Source organism: Onychostruthus taczanowskii, unplaced genomic scaffold, assembly GCF_017590055.1.
Source record: "Onychostruthus taczanowskii isolate IOZ18803 unplaced genomic scaffold, ASM1759005v1 scaffold43, whole genome shotgun sequence".
Lineage (NCBI taxonomy): Eukaryota > Metazoa > Chordata > Aves > Passeriformes > Passeridae > Onychostruthus > Onychostruthus taczanowskii.
This window is the reverse complement of record NW_024501792.1, coordinates 6495766-6519832: the sequence shown is the minus strand read 5'-3', so window position 1 is coordinate 6519832 and position 24067 is coordinate 6495766. Positions and strand designations below refer to the sequence as shown.

Sequence of the window (24067 nt, the reverse complement as noted above, 5' to 3'; positions counted from 1 at the left end):
GAATGTGTTTAAAGCAAAATGGAAAAGGCAGAGCCAGGGAACCCCTCCAGAATTTTGCAGGTTCCTGCAAAAACAGGATCATTCCCAGGACCTGACGCCCAGTGGCTCGAAGAGATCCTACAGAACTGCAGCCAAACAGTGACAGGAATAGTCTTATCTGTCATTTAAACCACTCTGATTTTACACCAAACTTGCCATGGGATGGAAATTCAATTAAAAGACTTGGACTGGGGGTCTCTCCTGGTGTAAATCAGCAAATGGCTACAGTGAAGTGGGGCAAATTTATCCCAGAAAGGATCAGGTCCCTGAGTCTGGTTTAGACTTAAAAGGCCCCGTGGAACAAGAGCCCTATGACAAATGTGTGTTCAATACAAAATGGAATTAAAGAGCAGAAAATAAATCATAGATGCTTTCAAGAACTGTCATTCTGCAGCTGTCTGGTTTATGTCCAGAAATTCCCCAGCATGAATGCTCAGTCTATTAGGAGGAAGGTAAAGGATATTAATAATGCTTTGCACTTTCACAGCAGCTTTCAAGCGAGGATCTCACAGCTTTGCAAACATTCGCACTCACAGCGCGCCTGGGAAGAAGGTTAAATATAATTTTATTTATTCGCAGGCATAAATGCACTTTCTGCAGGCTTTAGCTGCCTTTTCCAGATGCACTGCCTTCTCAGGAATTGGGCTGTGGGGGGCAGGTTGCAGCCCTGCTCTCTGTGCCCTTTTAGCCCTGGTCTCCACTCTCTCACCCCAAATCTGCCTCAGCTTCTCCCCTGGTACTCTGTGCTCAGCTCTCCAGACAGCCCCTGTCTCCCCTGGAGCTGTGTCCCCTCCCAGCACCTCTGGGGCATATTTAGTCTGAACAGACTGATAGATATAGCTGGGGGCAGATGGACAGACACACAGACTCCCTTCCCAGGAAACCAGCCTGAAAACCCCCAGGTGGATTCCCACACCACCATCCCAAATCCTTGTCAGTCCTGTCAGCCTGAGTGCAGCCCAGTGAGCAAGGGAGTCTGTGTTTGAGATGTGATGTATTAGGGAGCAAACCCTCTCTGATAAACTTCAAAAAAAAAAAAAAAACAACCAAAAAAAAAAAACAAAAAAAAAAACCCAAAAGACCCAACCCTGGTGTTTTATAAATCTGAGAGTTTGGGACAGAGGGGAGGTGAGGGGGGGTTCAGTGAACAATGGGCTCACAGTGCCTGTGCTTCCTGAGCTGCTGGGAAGTGCTGACAGCCCCTTCATCCTGCTCCCTCTGAGGAGCTTTCCCAGTCAGGCACCACTTTGTGCTACCAGCCTGATGAGGCTTTCCAGGAGAACAACGAGCTCGGGGCCTGGAATAGCCACATTTCTTAGGCCTTTATTTTTCTAGGATGGATACACTGGGGCTGGGTCATTTATGGACTAAATGCTTTTGGGCACTATAGGGGAATCTTATTTGGAATGCCACCCATGCTGGCACTACAGGCAAGACTGGGAAGGGTGGAGAGCCCAGGAATCTCTGGAGCTGGCACCTCCAAGGAAATTCAGCAGCTGCAGGGTGGGAAGGGGCTTGTCCTAAGCCATGGAGACAGAGCCAGGAAGGGAGACAGGGAGAAGGCAGACCCAGGGGTCCTGGGGGATCCAGGCGAGTGATGTGGACAGTGGTCACTTGGGGTCTATTTTGTGGCAACCACTTTATAGGGAGAGAGGGAAAGGAGGGTCAGGTACCTGGAGAATCTTGTGGATCTCATAGCCCACTTCAGATTTGCAGCCTTCTCCCGATCTGCTTCACTGAAATCCCTAAGGCCAAGTCCTGCCTGGAAGTACCCGTGCTCCCAGTCCAGGTGAGACAGGTCACCCCAGAACAGCTCCTCCTGCACGGCAGGCTTGGGCATGGACTCTCCGTGCACAACACAGGCTGGGCTTTGCAAGGAGTCCTCCTGCTTCAGGAGGATAAAAGGTCCTTGGCCTGGTGGCTGGAATTTAAATTAGCTTCCCTAAATGGGGAAAGCAACCCCAGGTGTCCTGGAGGTGCAGACCTGTCGTTAATCCAAGTGGTCCCTTGGGGTCTATTTTGTGGCAGCCACTTTATGGGGAGAGAGGGAGAGGAGGGCACAGAGCCCCTGGGCCTCTCCTGCCCAGGTGAGGCTGGGGTTGATGGCACCCCCCTGGTGCCTTGGAAAGGTCCCAACATGGGAACAAATCCAGCCCCCATCTCCTGCTGCAAGCCCAGCCTGTCAGCCAGGCCTGCCCAGGTGTGTGTGCCCAGCCCTCAGGCTGCCCCTTCCCCTCCTGGGCATCCCAGCGAGGAGCTGGGGCTCAAAGCCAGTGCAGAGCAGAATCCCAGGCTGCAGTTTCTGCAGGGACCAGGGGGCCAAAACCACCCCAGCTGCTCCTGGAAACACCCAGGGCACTGCTTTACATGGTGGCAGCAAACATTTAACTGTGGAGCCCAAAAGGTCCCTCCCTGGCTCCAGGGACATGTTCTGAGTGCCCCACAGACCCCCAGGACATTTCTGAGTGCCCCACACACACAGGACATTTCTGAGTGCCCCACAGACCCCCAGGACATTTCTGAGTGCCCCACACACACAGGACATTTCTGAGTGCCCCACAGACCCCCAGGACATTTCTGAGTGCCCCTCACCCAGTGCAAACCTCCCAGGTCAGCAGAGAAGCTCCAGCACCCCTCAGCACAAAGCTGTGCAGGCTCTGGGCTCTCACCTGTCTCTGGGTGTGGGCAGGGATGGTGGCACAGGGACAGGAGCAGGGCAGGGTCTGAGGACTCCTGTGGCCTTTTCCAAAGGCTGTCCCACCACATTTACCCAGGTGCAGGGACATGTGTGTCACACTGAGCCTCAAAACCTCACAGCATCACTTGTCCTGCACGGAACTGCTTTTCAACTTACTATCTCTGCTAATTAAAACAGTTAATTAACACATGTGCCACACGTCTTTGTCATTCCTGGCCAGTGTTACTGTGACTGTTCCCATGGTTACATGAGACTTCCCAGCCCTTCAGCACCAAACTCTTTCTTTTCCTCTTCAAGACACAATGTGCTGTTCAATGAGCTGAGGAACCACCACTCCCAGGGTCAGAGGAGGAAATCAGTAATTCTAAGTCTCTTCACTAAGAGGAAGCAACTCACTGAGTGCAGAATGATTTCAAAATTACTTCTATTTTACATTATCAGGCAATTTGATTATTTCACAATTGAAAAATATTATCAAGCCATCTTTTGCATCCAACTGGGTGCACTGTTGGTCTCAGAGGCCTTTCCAGCCTGAATGATTTTGTAACTCTCTGATCTCTACATTGCTGTTAACCTGTTTCACAGATCCCAAACCCAGGAACAACACTGGGTTTTGACCTGAAGTCAACTCAAACCAAGTGAGAAGGGACTGATTGCTGGATGTAGGTGAGAAATCTGCTGCAGAGATGGATGTGAAGGGCAGATTTAGCCTGAGGAGTGTCTGAAAGTAGCTGAGAGCCTGGTTATGAATTGCTGCCTTTACAGAAATACAGATCAGAGGGATTAAACCTTTCTGATTGAACTGCTCTAAATCAGTGATGGATTAAAGCCCTGTGGCTGAAGGCCGCTCGTTTCCAGAGTCAGACAGCATCTGGATGGTGCAGGAATAGAACTGGGACTCAGTATTGCTGTCCCTGGGAGTGTCCCAGGCCAGGCTGGACAGGCCTTGGAGCAATCTGGGACAGTGGAAGGTGTGGGACAGTGGAAGGGGTGGCACTGGATGTGTTTAAGGTCCTTCCAAGCCAACGTGATTTCCAGAGGGGATTTCCTGGGGCAGGGCTTGCTCAGGACAGGTGGCTCTGTTTGAGCCCTGTGCCCTGTCCCTGAGCAGGGGTGCAGGGAAGGGGCTCCCACAGGGCAGAGGGCCCAGCTCTGCTCCCCACTCAGCCCAGAGTCTCTCCCTGCTGCCCCAGCCAGAGGCAACAGCCCCCAGTGGTGTCTGGGGCTGGGAAACATCCCTGAGCCAGCAGTGCTGGCACTTCCTGAGCCACGTCTGCCTCAGCCCTGCCGGCCTCACAAAGACACATTATGGAGAAAAGGAGGAAGTAATGAGAAGACTTTTTTCCTTGTTGCTTTTTTAATATCAGCAGCAGAAATCCCAATGCACAGTGCACAGAGGCTGAAGAATGTGTCCTGAGAACCCTTCCCAGAGCCAGCCTGGAAAAGCAGATGCTCTCCAGCCAGCAGAGATGCTCCTGAGCCACGCAGGGCTGCAGGCACAGCCAAGGCACAGCTGCACAACCTCTGCACACCTACAGAACCACCCAAACACAGCCAGCAGCGGGCCGGAATGTGCTCACAGCACTGTGTGGGTTTTACCCCCAGCACAGGGTGTAAAACCAAACCATTGACAGGCTGGAGGTTGCTCTTGTTGAAAAACACACAAATGCAGAAGTAAAAAAACCCAAACCTCATATCCATGGAGAAAAAGGCCACGCACACATGAGAGAAAAGGGAAGACACACATGCACAGCCATGGCAGTTTTACAGCTTTTAAGTCATCATCAGGAAACAAATTAACTCTTGTTTTAGGAAACAGCCCAAGCACTTCCAAGGCTTTGGGAGGGAGAGCCTGGCACCCCAGCAAACGTGTGACCCCCCCCAGCACAAAAACACTCCTTGCACTGCACTCCAGGCAAAATAATAATGGCTCTTTTGCTGGGGGAAAGGAAGGATAATGGTTACTTAGAAAGTGCTCCAGACAAGCTGTCAGGTTGAATTCAGAGAACTGGAGTCTACTCTGGGACAGCGCTGGCTCGGGGTGATCCCTTGTGAGTTGGGTTTCCTGCCTGCTACAGCTTAAAGACAACGATTCTTTGTTTCCAGTTTTTCTGGTGAAAAAACACACGCCTGCCTCCGAAGAGGGTCAGGGAGAAAGCAGACAAAACACTAACTCTGGAATTTCAAAGGAAAACAATTAAAAAAAAAGAAAGTATAAAAAGCAAAATCCAAGCGCGCTGGCTACTGTCTCCCCTGAACTCATAAATCCCTGCTTGGCCACACAGCCAAAATGAAAGGAGACCTAAAAAAGCCTCCCCTTTTTCTGCTGCTGAGCTAAAAATGGGATATTTCATCACCAGGCACACAAATATCATAGAGAAATGTTTTAGCAAGTACAGACAATTAGGAGGGCACAAAGCTGCAGCTGCTTTTCCTCTGCCACAACTGAAGCTGGGGAGTTTAAAATCTTTGCTGTGAAAAGGGGCTGCACTGACACACTCAGAGGAGAGTTTATTGAACATGGTCAATATTTTTCACTACAACCTTTTAGATCTGAAAAATGGCCTTTTCAGAAGAAGGGTTTATGCAGGAATTTGAGAGTATTTCCTGTGGGAACTGTGCTTATGCAACCGCATTCCCTGCAGTCTCTGCTCCTGTCTCCCCAGTCCCCCAAAATCTGAACCTGTTACCCCAAATTGTCACTCAATTTACAAGTGGGAGAGAAGAGTTTTGAGGAGTTTAAAGGGAACAGAGGCTGCAGCCCTGTTGGGGAGAAAAGCAGCTGCACAGACTCATATTTTGTGAGGTACCAGGGAATTGGAGTGAGAGGTTTTAACTGATGCTCCAACACCAGGAAACTCTTTCTTAGGGCCTCACAACGAACATTGGTACAAAGCCCCAGAAATCACACTGGATTTCAGAGTTCACTGATTTATTTATCCTCTTAAACTTGCCCCACCAAACACACACACCCTGTACCCAAACATCTTCGTTGTTCACACAACAACTTCTATAATGTGATCATAAACATGGGATAGCCACAGAATAAACCCTTAAAATTGCCCCCTCCATCCCTGCTCATGCATTCACATAGAGATTTCTTCCCTCTTTGAAAGGTACCACATCCCTTTTCCCTGTGCTCTGCTTGAGCTTTTGTTGGATTTCTGAGACTTCGGGCTGGTTTGTCACTATTCTCAGCCAAATCTGGAAGGCTCAAGAAGGATCAAATCCCTCTCTGCAACTCCCTGCCAGAAGCCAGGTGGGGTTTGGGGTTTCTCCCAGGAAAAACTACAGGACAAGAGGAAACACCCTCAGGCTGTGCCAGGGGAGGCTCAGTTGGAATTTCTTCATGGAAAGGTTTGTTAAACACAGGAAGGGGCTGCCCAGGGAGGTTTGGAGTCCCCATGCCTGGAGGTGTCCAAGGAACACCTGGAAGTGGCACTCAGTGCTCTGGATTGGGTGGCAAGGTGGGGATTGTTTACAAGTAGGATTTGATGGTCTGGGAGGGCTTTTCCAATTTAAATAATTTGGGGATTCTGGGATTCTGCTACCTTGGGCTGAGCACAGTGTGTGCAGAGGACAGACCTGTGCTGAATGCAGCTTTTGAACCAAGATCCTGAACGATCTGGAGACAAACAGCCCCAGGAACCCCTCTGGTTAATTGTCACCTGTGATGCTGAGCCTCCCCTCACACCCTCTGCCACCTCCCTGCACAAAACCCACTTCCCTGGGATCAGCAGTGTTGGAGCTGGGGGTGCTCAGCCTGGAGAAAAGGAGACTCAGGGGTGCCCTCATCACTCTCTACAGCTCTGAAAGGTGCCTGTGCTCAGCTGGGGCTGGGCTCTTTCTCCAGGCAGCACTGACAGAACCAGAGCACACAGACTCCAGCTGCACCAAGCGAAATACAGGTTGGATACCAGGAAGAACCTTTTTACAGAAAGGGTGATAAAGTTCTGGAATGGCTGCCCGGGGAGGTGGTGCAGTCACCATCCCTGGGTGTGTTTAACAAAGCCTGGATGTGGCACTGGGTGCCAGGGTTGAGTTGAGATGTTGGGGCTGGGTTGGACTCGATGATCTTGAAGGTCTCTTCCAACCTGGTCATTCTGTGAATTGGAAAGTACCACACATCCCAGGACAGGCATTCCCACAGGGAACTTCACACATCCACACACCAGGGCTCTGCCTCACTGAGAGCCCCCAGCTCTGCCCTGGCCTCAGCTCCTGCACAGCACTCTGCTCCAGTATTAAACACAGGAATTACACAGACCCTGACACACTAAAAACTTTAAAACTGTGCTGGAGTGAGGCCAGAGAGCTCAGAGCCCTTTGGGGACATGGCCCTTTGGCCTCCCAATGTTGTTGTATATGAATATTATTTCCATTTCCCTATGGAAACCTGCTCAAATGACACCGTTCTGCAGGAGAGCACTTTAGGGTCTCCCTGGACTGGGGCAGATCATGGGCTCAGATTCCTGTGCCTGTCTCTAGTACCCACAGAAGATCACTCATTTCTCCAAACAGTCCCAGAAAATGACCCAGACTATCTCTGCAGTGGGAGGGGGACAGCTCTTTCCATTCAGCCATGAGAGCAGCCTCATTTCATTTCCCAGAAAATTGCTCTCCAGCCAAAAACCACTGGTGATTTTCATTAGAGCCATTTACTCCTCTGAGGCAGCTGAAGACAATTTGTCCCAGTGACGCTCAGTCCCATCCTTTGGAGTGTTTATGAGGCTGGGAAGGGGAGAAGCTGAGGCAGCAGGAGGCCTTGGAATAGGACAAGGTTCTACCTGTCTGCTGTGAGAACACTCAGCTGCCCTGGGCCCCACTGTGGGACTTCAGGATCTGCTGTAAAGATTCCCAAAATTCCTGCTGCAGAGATCTGCACTTGAGCTGCAGCTCCTGTTTGCAGAGCTGGCACTGCAGGGAGTGAGAGGGCAGAAAACAGAAGGGAAAAAGAGAGTCAGGTCTGCAGCTGCAGCCAGGGCACCAAAGCCAGCCCAGGGACAGCACTGGGACAGGGCCAGGCTCCCTGTGCTCCTGGGGACATCGTCCTGGGGGAGGGAGCAGAGCCTGTGCTGCATCTGGAACATCTGCTGCTGTCTGTGCTGCAGCTGCACTAATTTTTTTTTTTTTTTTTGACGTGTGGGTTCTTTTTTCCAGCCATGGAGGGAATGTGTTGTGTAAAGCACAGTGTAAATGTATGCAAAGGGCTCCTGTCTCTCCCTGCAATCTGCACAAGCAGGTTATTTGCACTAGTTACATAGAAAAACTACAGGAGGAGTGAAGAAAATGGTATTTTTTTCCTGTCTTTGGCATGGTTGGTACTACTTCATCACCTGCTTTTGAATCCTCAAGGGAAGGTGGTTAGAAAAACTCGTCTGTTTTTATTCACAGACATAGGAGAAATATTTACAGGACTGGTAGATTCCAGATGCATTGGCATGAAGAAAACTGTTTAATCTTTTGAGAAGTTAAAAAATCTTTTAAAAAATCATGATTTTTAACCTGAAATTCCTTTTCCAAAAGAACATAATCTTTTGGAGTAAGAATATCATCTTGAAGTGAGCCCATTAAAAAGGAAACAAGGAAAATCCTGTTTCCTAAAAAAAAACCAGACTAAGGAATTCCAAGTCCAGTTTTATGAGCATCACGAGTTTCTGCTGTGCTATTGGATGAGCCACTTCACTCTGCTCCCCCAGTCCCTTATGTGCCAGCCTGTCGTGCTCTCCCATCCCTTTCCCTTATCTCAGTAACCTCAGGCAGCTGCAGTGGGTTGGTGTGGGGCAGTTTATGCTACACCAACACCCAGTGTGGAAGGAATGATGGAATTTATGCCCTACAGGGAGAAATGGGGGAGGAATAGATGGGATTTCAACATTTCTACGTAGTTCTTAATTTTTATTTGCCTCTCTCCTGGGCGTGCTTGGTCCTTTATTGCCACATGATGAAAGTTCCATGTGAAACTGAGGGCTCCACGCTGACAGCAGTGAACCCAGAGCTCTGTCAGCTGCACTACAGAGACACCCTCGAGGCCACTAAAAATGCAGGGGGAGGGACACTTTCCCCTCAAATTTCTTTCAGCCTGAGTGACTCAAGGCTCAAGCCACAAAGTGTTTAAAAATTCAGAGGAGTGCAGTTCTACACAGATTTTTTGTCTTGAAGTAAAAAAAAATTAAAAATCAGACTTTTCTTGGCTTTAGTTTTAGCAACTGCCTGGCCTGAGACAGAATGAGCAAAGGTTTGGGTGTGAGGGGAAACTGTGAAGGAGTACATGTCCCTACTCTATTCCCTTTATTCCCACTATATCCCGACTACACAGTGCAAGCCCAGCTGGGATGAACTTTAAATAGTCACTGTTAATGTCAAAGCAGCAGTCAGAGCACAGCCCGAGTGGCTCTGTCCCTCTGTGGCTCCTGTTTTATCAACTGTGCTGCCTCAGAGGAGAGACCAGTGCCAGGGAGATCCAGCGGGCATTTACCTGCCGGACAAAAGGAGCTGCTGGAGGAGCAGCCCTGGCCTCGAGTCCAGCTCTAAAGCAGATGTTGGGGATGAAATGCAAGGAGAAAGGAGGGCTCCGGGGGCAGCACAGGAAGGAGGCAGCCAGACCCTCCCTGCAGGAGCTGTTAAATGTGGGCTCTGTTTGCTGCAGCCCCTCAGTGCAATGGGAGGTTTTGTCTCTCCAGCTGCTTCAATAAAAAACCTTCTGCCTTTCCCCAGTGTTCTTTTAATCCAAACTTGAGGCTTGTCCATGCGGCCACGTTCTCCTGAAGAGCAGAGAAGCGTTTGTGACAGTCAGGGAGCGGGCACAGGGACAGGCTGGCCTCAGGGGGTGGGCAGGAGTTTCACCCTCCACAAAAATTTCTCAAGGAGGAGCTGAACAGAGCCCAGGGAACAAACACAATGTTCCTGCAGCAGCACAAAGGGAAAGGAAAACCCCATTACAGGCTCCTGTCCCTACACAGGAGCTACAGAGCACAGAATGGATTTTTGCTCTTTATGACCCTACTTAGGGGTGATAAATTCACCCAAATATTCACTATATCAATTCAACTTCTCTATGTAGGTAAGGGATGTGCTTCATCCTGTCCCTGCCCAAGGCCATGGACTGGAACCAGGTGATCCTTAAGGTCCCTTCCAATACCAGCCATTCTGGGATTCTGTGGTCACAACAATGCTCACAACTTTATCCTGACTGAGAGTCCAGTTTGTCAATAAAAATAAGAACAAGAAGCAGGGCTGGAGGTGCAGAGAAAATCCTGAAACACCTGACTGAAGGACCCACAAACAACTCCAAAGCCTGAAGGAGTCTCAAGAGGATTATTAACTTTTAAACTGCAAGGTTTCTAAGCTATAGCTACATGGTCAGAATTTCTACTAGATAAAAAACAAATGGGTTATTTGAAACAAAAAAGAAAATCAAAGTATTCCAAAATGAAAGTGTCAAAAAGATACAATTCATCTTCCTTGCTGGTTGAAACAAGCTACATATCCATGGATGGGTTTGGAATACTTGAGTGGCCTTTACAATAGTGAAATTTATTGTGAGAAGATTTGATCCTTTCAACTGTGAACTCAGAGAGGAACAGAGTCTCAGACCTTGCTGTCTGTGTGAGATTCCAAACTGTTCACACCAGGAACAGAAAATGTGCCAGCAGTTCACAACTCAGCAAAACACCAGTGTGACAGTGACATGTTTGATGCCACGGTGCTGGCTGGACAAGCAGAGATGGCATTTCCAGCCTGGGTGGGACTGCACAGTGAGAATTATTCCTTTTTAACTGTGCTGTGAATGCAGAGTGGAGCAGAACATTTTCTGCCAAGGATATTATTAACAAGGTCTAGTTTTAACCCAATCAAACCCAGGACATTTATATGTAAGACTTTCACTGACCTTCTTTGGTGGCAAGACGTGAGGAATCTGTGTGGGATGGAGTGTTGTAGACCAGCAGTGAGCTACCTGCAAGGCAAAGAAAAGGAGTTAGAGCAGTCTGGGCACACTCTGCCACGGGGAGTCATCAAGGGAGGTCGGAAATGTTGTTAATGGCATGAAAAAAAAATTTTGCTGTTAATTAGGCAGACATTTTCTGTGAAAGTCATCTAAAAGCTTGGTAGCTGCAGAGCACATGTGCTGCTGTTTCCTCACTTGCATAATAAAGACATTTGTCTCCTTCACTGAGTGCCTTGGTGTCCCCCATTGAAAACTGATCTTAAGGGGTGAGGTTGTACAGGTACAGGATCTATCCCAGCCCAGCCTCCAGAAATGCCTGTGGCACAGTTTGTGTGACAGGATAAGGAAGAAGCTTTCCTCTCACTGGCTGTGATAGAGAAATTTCCTGTTTGAGGAACAGGCAGGAGAAAAGACACAAATTGCACTGTCAGGACCTTTTTGGCCATTTTTAGAGTGTCACATGCTTGGTTTGGGGCCAGCAGCTGCACAGCTCTCACTGGGATTCCAGCATCTCCCTGCTCTGGGGAATTTGGGAGCAGCTCCCTTGCTTCAGAAAAGCCTTTCCATCCAGCCCCACGAGACACACAAGTGCAGCACAAAAAGAACCTGTTGGAAGGGTCTCTGTTCTGCACAGTCTGTGAGGAAATGTTCCTTTCTAAGCATTTCCCTCTGGTTCTCCTGTAAACTCTCCTGGAAACGGAGGAGGACATCCTGGGAGTGCAGGGAAGCCAGCATGAAATGTCCATTTCATGGCTGTCTGGTTAAGTGTGCTCACATCACCCTCTGGGCTCACCTTCCTGCAGCTCTTGGAGCAGCTGCTGGTGGGTCAGTGACAGCCCTGACAAGGCACAGGGTCCTGTTTGTGCTGAGGCTGTGGCTGGAGCACCAATCCTGCCCTGAGTGCTTTTACAGCTCTGCAGATCCCCTCCATAAAGGGGATCCTGCCCCTGGGCATCCCCAGCCCCTCAGCAGGGCAGGAGCCCCTCTCTGCAGGTCCCAGCTGAGCAGGACTTGGGGCTGAGCCCTGCCCATTCCTCTGGGGCACATGGTCCCAAATGACCTCAGCTGCCCCTCTGTGCTCTCACAGTGTCTCTCCTGTGAGAGCTGAGGTTTGGGCAGGTCCCTGCCAGATCTGAGAGCCATTGCAGGTGCTGGATGTTGCTGGCCCTCTGCCCTCTGCTGCAGTGGATTTCTGTCCTCCCCAAGGCAAACAAAGCCAGACACTGCACAAGCCAGCAGGACACGAGGCAGGAGGTGCTGGGAAACAGAGCTGCTCGCAGGGAGGGGAGGATGGATGGTACCAGATGCTGCAAGTCAGGGGATGCTTCCAAGGCCAGGATGGATGGTGAAGGAGGAGGTAAAGAGTTCAGAGGGATCCCAAGGGCACCCTGGCTCTGGAAGCTGCCAACAGCCAAAGGGATTGGCTGGAATATTTAGAGAGATTGGCTGCTGGAGGAATTGAAACAACTCTGTCCACGTAACTCATGTTTTCATCTGATGGTTTCTGGCTTTGGCATTTCTTTCTTGAATATCTGTGGGGAAACTCCTGTCCACCACTCTCTCCTTTTCAGGTTATTTAAAGCAATCCTGAGTGCAACGCCCAGCCCAGCTTCCCCCTGCCAGACAGGGAAGTGCTGGGGAATTCAGAAACGTGGTTTTCTATGACTAAATGGGCTGCAAATGAGTGGCTGGGGCGGTGGGGGTGGGGTGATGAATAGCACTGAGCGAGCAGGATCAACCTATAGCTACTTTAGGGTAAAAAATGCAGCCCAAGCCACTGGAAAGGACCGGCGCCTCCCCCGGTTTAATTGCTCAAAGTTCTCACCTTTGCCCGGCAGTCTGAGGTTTCTGGTGGGAACACCACAGAGAGGGAAATGTGTTTCCTATTAAGGGTTTCAATGGAGGAGGGAAAGGGAGAAAGGCAGAGACTCAGATCAGGACAGAGGGAAGCAGACAGACAGACAGACACAAGCCAGGTTGCTCCTCCCTCTCTCCTTCGGGGGCAGAGCTTTGGGTGATGAATTTTCATTTTCGTTCCTATTCCCTCTCCCTGGGTCAGCGACACCAGGGATGGATCAGCTCTCTCTGGTATGGTTAATGCAGTGAGGGCTGTTCTCCCATAACTAATGTTTAAACACGTTCTTTTATGGCACCCCAGATCCTTCCTTTTCTTTTATTTTCCTTGCATTCATTACAAAAAGACAGAGAAGGACTGAAAAGCAAGAGAGTTTTTCCCCGTAAACCCTTTCCCTCTCACAAGGCAGCTCATCCTTCAGAGGGACAGGAACACAGCCTTGGGGTTTATTTAACTTTAAAGTCTTTTTTACCCTCACCTTCCCCAGGCCCTGCATGGCTCCTGCTGGAATCCAGGTCCTGCTGCACTTGGCAGGATGGTTTTGTTGGGCATTAACACATGGCTCAAAACCACTGAACACTTTTCTACCTCTCACCACAGCCTCATTCTTTCCCCTTCAGGCTCTTTCCCTTTGTGCACATCCCACAGCCTGGCCCCCACCACCACGGATGGAAAGGATGGAGGTGGCAGCTCAGCTTCTTTTGATCTTCATCCCAAACACAGCATGGATGCATCCAAAACTCCCTTCCCCTGCCCAACAGCTGCCTGGAGAGGATTCACCAGGCAGAATGTGGTGGAGAAAGATCAGTCTGGAGCCCCAAAGTGTGTGGAGATGAACAAAAAGAAGGTGAATCAAGGCATGGCTTCATGATTTTGGAGAGGGAATTAAAAGGAATACGTAAAGAAAGATGATTGTTTGAGGGAGTGGGCAGGGAGCTCCCTGAAAGAACCACTGGGGTGCTTTGGGAGGCTCCAAAGGATGGAGAGTGCTGCAGAACTGGGCTCTGCACTCTGAAATGTCCTGAGGATCAGAGGAATTCCTGCCAGCTTCAGTGGCTTGTGGCAACAGGAAACAACTGCACCATTCTGAGCCAGGCCTAAGCCAGAGACTAAAGGTGCTGTGGGATGAGTTTGGGTTACTCTCGACTTCATTACACAGCTCATCTTGAGCCTTCCACTGCTAAAACTGAGATGGAGCTTTTGCTGAGGTCATGCAGATGTTGCTGGTTTGTTTTTTCAGTCTGGACTCAGATGTGCCAAAAGAATGTATTTCGTAGGAAGTCTTAAGGATGTTTTCACCCTGATTAGGAGTGTGAAATGCTGAGAACCTTCTGGGAAAGCTCATTTTCAGGAGATCTCCTTGTCGGGTGAGCAAACAGCTCAGAAAGTTCAGATCAGCTTTGTTTCTTGGAAAACAAACCCCAAAGTTGAGCATTCATAAATCATCACATATCCAGCTTAACATCCTGTGACCACAAACACCTTTAGAGAGCCTGGGCAGAGGCAACCCAGCCTGTAGGTCTGCACTGCCCCCAAATCCTGCTGTGCTGGTGGCCATCACCTGTTCCCTACCCTAAGCAGGAGCAGAGCCGAGTGTCTGTGGGACAAACAAAAGGGGACCCTTCCAAAAGGGGAAAACTCGTGAAAATGAAAGCCCAAATCCCCATGGCACTGAGCTCCAGCTCGGCACTGAGCATCCACTGGAAGCTGGTCTGGAAAAGCCATCAGCTCCTCTGGAAGGTGTTGCTGTGTGAGGAAGCCACCCAGCACTGCCCAGAGCAGCCTGTCCCTGGGCTGGGAACAGCTGCAGGGAAGCAGGAATGCTCTGCCCAGCTCCAGCAGCCAGGAGCTGCTCTGATGAGCAGGGCACTCGCAGCACGTCTGGGATCAGCACACACAGATCCGTCATCCTAAAGCTGGCATGGACTGGCACTGAATTCCCTGTGAAACAGGAGTGAGCAGTCTGCCTGAACCCAGCAAAGTTCCTCGGGTTTTGCAGTGTCTTAACAGCACAGAAATCACTGCAGGCACTGCCCTGGCAGGACAGGATGTGTTGATGACCATTATTGCAGCAGCACTTAAATATTGCAGCTGCACCAGGGCTGCAGTGCTGGGCTGGGGAGGTGTGAGGCACAGCCCCTGCTCCACAGACCCACCATCCTGTGACAGATGAGGAATGCCAGCTGACTCTCACCATTAAAAGGCAAATATTATATATATGCTAAGAGAAGTTTTATAGGTTCATAGTTATGTTTTACCCCCGCCTTGGATTGTTATCAGGGGGTGGTCTGGGTTTGGGACATTTGGGACGGTTGGCTTGTTACTCTGGCAACACCTGACCTCCAATGTGTAAGAAAGTGATCTCCTCGAGATGCCAGGAAGTGATCTCCACCACTGGACAGTAAAACAAGAGTCGATGGAGAAGATTTTGGGAGGGGCTAAAGGGTTAAAAGGTGGACCATCCATTGTGTGGATGAGGACATGGTGGGAAAAATCCTCTGCTCCTGGCGCCGTAACATTTTCTCTGTTCAGTCTTCTGTTGTATTTTTTTCAATAAGGTTTTAATAAACCTTCTAAACTTTCAGAAGTGAGTATCATTCCTCACAATGCCAATGGAAGGGCCCAGCGAGAAGGCAGGATGGCTGGTGCCACCTTACAGACAGCAAAATCTCCTCATTTCAGGTATTTAAAGGCAAGGTGTGAGCCAGGGACTGCTGTCCTGAGTGTCAGCGTGCCCTGGTGCTGCCTGGACACCAGTGTGACCAGACCTCAGTGCCCAAGGGATCAAGCAGGAAGTTGCTCCTGAGCAAACGAGCAGCAGCAGCAGATGGTAAAAGTGGCCACTGAGCCCAGGTTTTGGGGCTCATGCCATGAGATCAACAATGCAATTCCTCTGATCCTGCCTTTGGTCAGCCCAAACAATGGGTCACAAACACTGGGGACGATCCTGGAGATGCCACCTGGAGAATTCTACTCCTCTGCCAAGCTTTCCAAATCCAGCCTGCTTGTGTGCTTTGACTCCATCCAAGTCCGTCTCTCTGACAATTCTCAAACCTTATCAATATCACAACTCAAGTGTCTCACTTGGGTGTTTATCTTGTGGGAATTTAGAAGCGTTTCCGCTTACAAAGTGCCTGATTTCCCCAGCCCCAGTCAGCAGGTTTGGCCAAAGCACTGCTGGCTGCACAAAACTGCCTTCCCATTTCCCAGAAAACTGTCTAATTCCACAGGCAATCCTTCAAAATCTTGCTGTGGACTAGCAGCTCTTTTCTGATGAAGCAGAATTAAATTTGTCTATGATTTTGGATGGGAAATTATTTTATTGTCCAGTCACAAGAGACAACTGTTCAAATCCAACAGTTTGGGTTTTTTGTTGTGAATCATTTCCTTGGCTCGACTTCTCAAGAAAAATAAAGGTGGGGCTTCCAGAGGCACCCATCTGTGATCTAACTTCTGTGCCACTGGAATCTGTGAAACTCCCACTGATTTTGGGCAGGGAGAGATCAACTTTGAAGAAACACCCTAAATTCTGTATCTCTGCTTCACTGGCCATAGGAGACATATTCAGCTGCCTTTTCATCATATTTGGATTTTCTAGTGGAGAAAATACACTTTTGCCTTTCTCTCCTTGCCCTTCCACCTTGATTTATGTCACCTTCTCCTGATTTTTGAGTGCTTAAATAATGATAGTCCTATAAAAGCTATTTCACTGGGAAAAACAGCAGAGCATGTGGGGCCCAGCTCCAGTTCTCCGGCTCATCAGAGCACCATTACCCTCAGCACACCTTTGTGGGGAAAGGAAATGCTCTTAGCTCCATTTATAGGTGAAGAGGAGACATTTGGAAGCTGTGGATGTGATCATGATTGCACAGAAGTCTTGGAAAAGCTGAAATCTAAGACTCCCATCATCAGGTGCATGTGCCATCCCTAAGATGATCTTCCTGTTTGGGTGCTGAGATAACACTTTTCCAGACTGCTCACAGCTCCTGGGTTTGGGGCTTAATAGAGGAAAAAGAGGAATTGGATCCATCCCATACTCAAGTGTGGGGCAGAAAGGAGCAATAAAGAGTTTCCACAACCTTTTTCTCAGAGTTCTGGTTCATTTGCACAACATCTGCTCCAGCACATTTACATATGGGGAATCACTCTTGGGTTTTCAACTCTCTCCCACAAACCTGGGCCTGCAGGAGCACAGAAAAGCTCCAGCCCTGGCCACTTGTGGGTCCTGCTTATGGGGAGGGCACAGCCCTCTAACTGCAGAGCTATGGAATCGTTTGCCTGAGACAAATCAGTTAATGTCACGTTTAATCTCCATGGCAAATTTGTGCATTTTTATCACATAGCCACAGATGTTGTTATCTGTAAGACTTATCTAATCTCCTCCAGAGCCCTGCTCAGTTCTTCACCTCCCTGATAGCACCAGTAGCTCCATCTGTGTTCATGTGAACTTTCCAAGCCCATTTCACTCCCTGTTTCCCTGTTTGCTCTCTCTGCTTGCCTTTCTCTGCTCATTTCCCTGTCCCTTGCTGCAGGAGGAGCCCTGGGAGTTCACCCTGGGGCAGGGCTGGGATGGCCACGGCAGTACTCACTTTCCCTGAGGTAACTGAGGTGAGACAGCAGAATTTCTGTGTTGTAGGGGGAGGTGGTGCGCAGGAAGTCGTCCTTGTTCATTTTGCAGAGCTCCTTGCCGTCCATGTTCTGGAAGATGGTGGTGTCGATCTCCATCAGGCCGTACTCCTTGATTGCCCACTCCAGCCACTGGCGCACGTGCTCCTGGGTCCAGAGGGTGGGATCTGGCAGGAGAGAGCAGAGGATGGGCACACACACACCTCCAGAGTCCCTGCAGCCCTGCCACAGCACGAGCCATTGTTTCCACAAGCAAGTATTGAATTTACTGACCCCCTTTGCCAGGATGAACAGGCACCGTGCTGGAGCAGGGCTCAGGATGTACAACCTGGCCAGGTCACTTCTGCCTTCCCCACATGCCCAAAGCTCCCTCCTCTGCTTGGGAACAGCCCTGGTGGCATTTGACTCTTCTCTGTCTGGAAAAAAGCTTCCCAGAGGAAGCTGAACCCTTTGAGAGGGATTTCCTGTCCCAGTGTGGCTCTGCAAGGCTGTGCAGTGACATCAGGGCTGTGTGGGTACCACCATGGGCATTAGGGAGCCCACAGCTGGCACAAGAGACCCTGAGCATGGGGTATTCATGGTCAGCAAAGGGACTCAGAAAATTAAAAAATAAAAATAAAATAAAATAAAAATTAAAATTAAAAAAAAAATTAAAACTAAACTAAACAAAAAATTTTAAAAAATTTAAATTAAAATATAATAAAATAAAAATTAAAATAAAAAAATAAAATAAGAAAAAATAAAATAAAATAAGAATAAAATAAAATAAAATAAAATAAAATAAAATAATAAAATAAAATGGTGCTTCTAGAACAGAGCAGCTTGCCCTGGGTGTGAGTCACAGTTATTCACCCCGGTGCAGGAGCACAGTTCTGCCTCCCCTGTCCCTGTAAAGCCAGCCAGCTGTGCGAGGGCAGGGTGGATTTTGTGCTGTCTGGGCGTCCCTGAGTGTCAGCAGACTCCAGCTGGGGGATCTTTATTGCTGCTGCTGACGTAAGAGCTGCTCCGAGCCCGGCTGGAGCTCAGGCCCTGTGGAGATGAGTGGCTGCAGCAGTGGGTAAAAAAAGCAATCAGCCTTTGAATTCTGCAAAGGGCATTAGATCAGAGGGCCCCAGCAAGAGCTGGTGCCACAGTGCTTGACAGTCGTTTTCAGAGCATATCAGCACTCTCAGATGTTTCCTGTGCTGCAGCTCCCCACGGATCCCATTTCCAAACTGGAGCTGCACATTCATGTTCTGCTGCAGCTGCACAGGATTGCGAAGGAGTTCAAACTTTGGAGATGTCTGATGTGTCATTAACAGCTGCTCCAGCTCGGAGACAAACCTCAGACACTCAGATCCCAGGGAGCTGAGAACATGCCCAGGGCTCTGGGGGTGCTCTGGGCAGAACAAGAAATGCCTCTGCCTGCATTTAGGGGGGTGTGAAGCAGTGCCTCATCCCAGGGCTGGACACTGGGTGCTCAGGCTGAGGGCAGCCCTGGGCACAAAAGGTCAGGAAGAGTCCATTCCTGGCATTCCTGGGCACCTGAGCCCTGCAATAACAGCACCAAACAGGGAACTGAGACCAAGGGAACCAAAATTGTAACTGAGACCTTTCCCCACTGAATCCCCTGAAAACCTGGGCTGCTGAAAGCTGAATTCAGAACATGGAATTTACAACCCCACACCTTTGCACTGGCAAAAGGCTGCGAATTTTACAATGCAAGCATTCAAGGGATACACCTTTGCAAGTCTGCTCTGAGATGGATTTCCTTCAGGTTTTGGCTATAGTTAATTGAAATTCTGCTTTCTAAGCACTGGCAAAAGGCTGCGAATTTTACAATGTAAGCATTCAAGGGAGGATTCTTTTTTTTTTTTTTTTTTTTTTTAATTGATGGGATTATTTGTCTTGAGTTTTGAAAACAACCCAACATCTAGAGGGCAGAGTGAATTTGTGACCTCCCTTTAAACACCGTAAAAGACATTGAATGGGACTGAAAATCTGCCTTCTTGAAACATGGCTTAGAGCTCGTTATTACTACTATTGTAAGCCTAATGTGACATTATTCTTGCTTATCTTCACCCTAATGTGCTATAAATCTCCATTCTGGATTAAATTAAAATATCCAAATGCCTTTCTTGGATGACTTGGGCCTCCTCTCCTGCAGCCAGAGATCTGGGATGATGTTCATTATTGTCTTCCAAAGTCTGGTAAATCTCTGCTCTTTCACAAGGATCACAAGGGTTTGATTTGTGAATGGTCATAAGAGGGGGAAAAATCTTTTTCTTCACTTTCCTTCAAAGAGGAGATTTCAAATTTTCTCTTCCACTGGGGGCACTGAAAGTAATTTCCCCTCTTTCAACAATGCCAAACTGTAGCTCACCCTCGTTTTATTTTTCAAACATACAGGATAAATACTGCCCCTGGAACATCTTTAATAACACAGGAACTGGTTGGTGGCAGCTGCACCTTTCCAAGCAGCTGGAAAGGTGGACACTGGATGCAACTGTGCTGCTGTCCCCAGGCAGCTCAGCCCATCCCTCAAACATCAGCCTGAATGGGATTTAGAGGTTTGCTATCAATCCTTTATTGGCTTCTCCTCACTGCATTCAGTTCAAGCCTTTCCTTTACATCCTAAATGGCAAACAAATGCTTGGGAATTGTCATCTGCTCGTGGTCAAGAGAAAGGAGCTGAATTCCACGAGTGCATTCCCTCCTGCCAGCACTGTCTGCCTGCCCTCCTGCCCTGCAGAAAGCCTCAGAGCAGGGCAAGTTCTGGGATGTCACTGGGCCAGCACTTGGCTCCTTTGCTGGAAACTTCCTGGCCCTGGCTGTTTATAAACTTCACAGGGAAACAGCTCCTCACTCCAGGTTGAGGCTTCCCTCAGAGCAGCTCTCACCCCTGCGTATCCAAAAGCATCCAGAGCATCCTGCCAGCTCCAGGCAGCAGATGTGGATACCAAACACAAACAAAGCTGGACAGGAATGTTTCTGTGTGACAATTTTTGGAAGGATAACACAGTTCCTGCAAAATAGAATTTTTCTGGGTTTCTACTTCTAACAAAAAAAATGGAAACAAAATAGCTCATTTTGAATCAATCAGTGTGACTTGAAAGCGCAGCTGGATCCTGAGAGCACCAGGGGAGTTATAACTTGGGCCCACTTCATTCCTCTTTGGTCATCCCCTGTGTGTCCCAGGAAGCAGATTCTCCTCTAGCACATGACAGGAGGTGGATTTGGTTCAGTGCACCAAAACAACACTGCATTCCGGGGAAAAAAAATTAAAACAAAATTTAAAAAAAAGGAAAGAGAAAACACCAGTAATCTGCTGCCTATCCTGATTCAGATCATGCTCAGGAACATGGGAATTCCCACTAGCCAGAAACTCTGATATTTTCCTTATTTTTTGTGTGGTTTGTAAGAGAGAAAATTCCTCTGGGAGAGGATAAACAAACCAAACAAAAATCTCTTCCAGGCAGAGCAGGCCCAGCTGGCCCAGCCCGTGGCAGTACCTGCGGGGACGATGACCCTCCTCTCGTTGGTGGTCATGTTGGGGGGAGGCCCGTTCTTCTCATCCATGTAGGTGCTGTAGCTCATGGGGCTGGACTCGGGCCCTGCTCCCACCAGCTTGCCACACTTGCTCACGCTGCAGTCCACAGGGGACTCCCTGCAAGGCAAAGCAAAGCTGGGTCACCATCAGAGCCCTCCAGCCCTGCACACAGGAGGGGCTGGCGCACACTACGGACACAGGCCCATGGGGGGACACTCAGGTGTCCCTTTCCCTTATGGACAGGCCATTCCTAACCTGTAACTTGGTGCCATTAGGGGTCTGTGGGGCACACAGGGGATTCCTGATAATGCAGCTGGAGTCTCCAGGGGAATTACTCCAGACAAGGCAATGTCTGCAGTGGCCCTGAAATACCAGCATGCCCAAACCGCCCAGGACACCAGTCTGTGGGTTACTCCCCACTCCCTCACCCCTGGCTGCTCAGGGCACTCCAGCAGTCCTGCAGGCAGGCTGGCTGCTCCTGGGAGCCTTGTCAGGCTGTTCCACCCTTTGTGTGCTAAAACAGCCCTCGTGTTGCACTGGGGCCTGGCAGTGGCACACAGGTGCTCTGCTCACCTGCAGAGCTCACAGGGACACAGGAACAGCCCTTTCATGGCATCCACAAAGAACCCAGAACACCCACCCAAAGGGACAGGGCTGTCCCCGAGAACACCCAGTGGCAGCACAGAGTCTGATCTGTCCAGGGCTGAATGGGACAGAGCTTGTCTGTGCTTGGAGCCTCCAGAGCTGCAGGAGAATTTGGATAACATTCAGGGACAGGGTGGGATTGCTGGGGTGTCCTGTGCAGGAACAGGAGATGGACTCAGTGATCCTGTGGTGATCCTTCCAACACAGCCTGTTCAATGATTCTATTGTTCAATTATTCAATTTTTCTGTTATTCTATTATTCTCTGATTAATAGTGCCACAGTTCACTACCTGGTGAGGAAATCTGGGAATCTTGGATGGCCCAGGCATGAGTCAGGAACTTCAGGGGTGTGAAAAGGGTTCTGGCCCCAGTTTAACTCTTGAGGTGCTGGAGTGACAGAGGGGACATCCAGCAGCTCAGGTGGCACCGTGCTAAGGCCTGGCCTACTGCAGACCCTTGGGAAGACTCTGGGAGAACTGGGAGTCTCCAAAGCCCAGACAGGGAACAGGGATTGTGCTTTTCTCCAGCTGCAGGAGCAGCTCCTGCCTTTTGTCCCTTCAAAGTCCAGCCCCAAGCCTGCCAGGCACACACAGCACATCCCACCTCGAGGGGCTTCCAGGGAAGGGCAATCATTGCCCTCACCTTCCCAAGGCGGGAATTAGTGCACAATCTCTGCACAGAGCAAGCCCAGGCTTTAATCCCAGAGCCATTTCCAGGGCAGTTTAGGCCATGCTTTAACCCCAGGGCTGTCCTCCTCCTCTGGCAGAAGCCAAGAGCTTTGAGAGGGAACCATTCCCTGCAGGGTAAGAATGGTGACAGTGCACAAATCCCACCCTCCAAGCTCAGCTGGCAAGAGTTCCAAACAGGACACTAAACAAATTTGTCTCTTAACCTGAGCTGGAGGGAGGGAGAAGTGCCTGAAATTCAGTTATCATGGCTGGGAGATAAATGCTCCACCGAGATATTCCAAGGCAGACCGTAATTTTTTCCTCATGTCTGACGAAGGGAATGTTGCTGGAAAATGGAAATAAGATGTATAACTTACACATGTTCGAATTTAAGGGTTTACTAGTTCGCCTACTGTTTTTCCAGGCAGGGAACCAAAATCTGCCTTCAGAGGCAACTGCTGAAGGCTCGATGTCCCCTCAGCCGGGAGAGGCTGAGGAGCTGCAAGGACACGGGGCTTTCACGGGGAGAATCAGCAGTGCTGGCTCCCTAGGGCACTGCTCCTGCCAGGGGGAAAGCCCTGGGCTGGCAGGAACAGCCCTGGGGCAGCAGCAGGGAGCTGAGTGTTTGGGCACAGAGCTGAGTGTTTGGGCACAGAGCTGAGTGCTTGGGCACAGAGCTGAGTGCTGCTGGGCACAGAGCTGAGTGCTGCTGGGCACAGAGCTGAGTGTTTGGGCACAGAGCTGAGTGTTTGGGCACAGAGCTGAGTGTGCTGCTGGGCACAGCGGGGCTGGCCAGAGCAGCGCGGGGGCAGGAGCAGAGAGCTGAGTGTTTGGGCACAGAGCTGAGTGTTTGGGCACAGAGCTGAGTGCTTGGGCACAGAGCTGAGTGTCTGGGCACAGAGCTGAGACCTGCTGGACATGGAGCTGAGATCTGCTGGGCACAGAGCTGAGAGCTGAGTGCTGCTGGGCATGGCCTGGGCTGGGGAGGGCCAGGGTGGCATCTGAGATCCAGGTGTGACCGCGCAGTCTGGGTGGGACAGAGTGATCCAGGGTGTGACACTGCTCCAGATGTGACAGAGTGATCCAGGTGTGACAGAGTGATCCACATGTGACAGAGTGATCTGGGTGTGACAGAGTGATCCAGGTGTGACAGAGTGATCCACATGTGACAGAGTGATCCGGGTGTGACAGCGTGATCCACATGTGACAGAGTGATCCAGGTGTGACAGCGTGATCCAGGTGTGACAGAGTGATCCGGGTGTGACAGAGTGATCCACGTGTGACAGAGTGATCCGGGTGTGACAGAGTGATCCACGTGTGACAGAGTGATCCACGTGTGACAGAGTGATCCAGGTGTGACAGCGTGATCCAGGTGTGACAGAGTGATCCGGGTGTGACAGCGTGATCCATGTGTGACAGAGTGATCCGGGTGTGACAGAGTGATCCAGATGTGACAGAGTGATCCAGGTATGACACTGCTCCAACTATGACAGAGTGATCCAGGTATGATACTGCTCTAGATGTGACACTGTGCTCCAGGTGTGACAGGATGATGCGGGTGTGATGATCCAGGTGTGACACCATGATCCAGGCATGACCCTGTGCTCCAGGGGCACATACTGTCCTCCAGCATGTCACATTGTCCTCCAGGGTGTGACACTGTGATCTAGGGTGTGACACTGTGCTCAGGGGTGTGACACTGTGCTCCAAGGAGCCATACCCTACTCCAGGGTGTCAGACTGTGCTCAAGGGTGTCACATGATGCACCATGGTGTCACACAGTGTCCCAGGGTGTGACATTGTGCTCCAGGGTGTCAGATCCTGCTCCAGGCTGTCACACTGTACTCCAGGCTGTCACAGCAAGCTCCAGGGTGTGACACTGTGCTCCAGGGTCTCACATTGTGCTCCAGGCTGTCACACTCTGCTCCAGGTGTCACTCTGCTCCATGGTGTGACACTGTGCCCCAGGGTCTCACATTGTTCTCCAGGGACTCTGTTGTGTTCATAGGTCACTACCCCTGGTGAGTGACCAATGTCCTCTCCTGCCCTGCCTGGGGTCC

General features: G+C 49.9%; 1 protein-coding gene across 2 annotated transcripts in view; it reads right to left on the bottom strand.

Annotated features, from left to right (window-relative positions):
- Nucleotides 1-24067, bottom strand: part of FLI1 (Fli-1 proto-oncogene, ETS transcription factor) — a 74028-nt gene that overhangs the window by 8243 nt on the left and 41718 nt on the right. For both annotated transcript variants that reach the window (XM_041413808.1, XM_041413807.1), the window contains exons 3-5: nucleotides 20658-20812; nucleotides 17130-17333; nucleotides 10629-10694 (exon numbers count right to left, since the gene is read on the bottom strand). In XM_041413808.1, the coding sequence (XP_041269742.1) occupies nucleotides 10629-10694; nucleotides 17130-17333; nucleotides 20658-20812 (425 nt within the window). The remainder of the gene's footprint in view (nucleotides 1-10628; nucleotides 10695-17129; nucleotides 17334-20657; nucleotides 20813-24067) is intronic.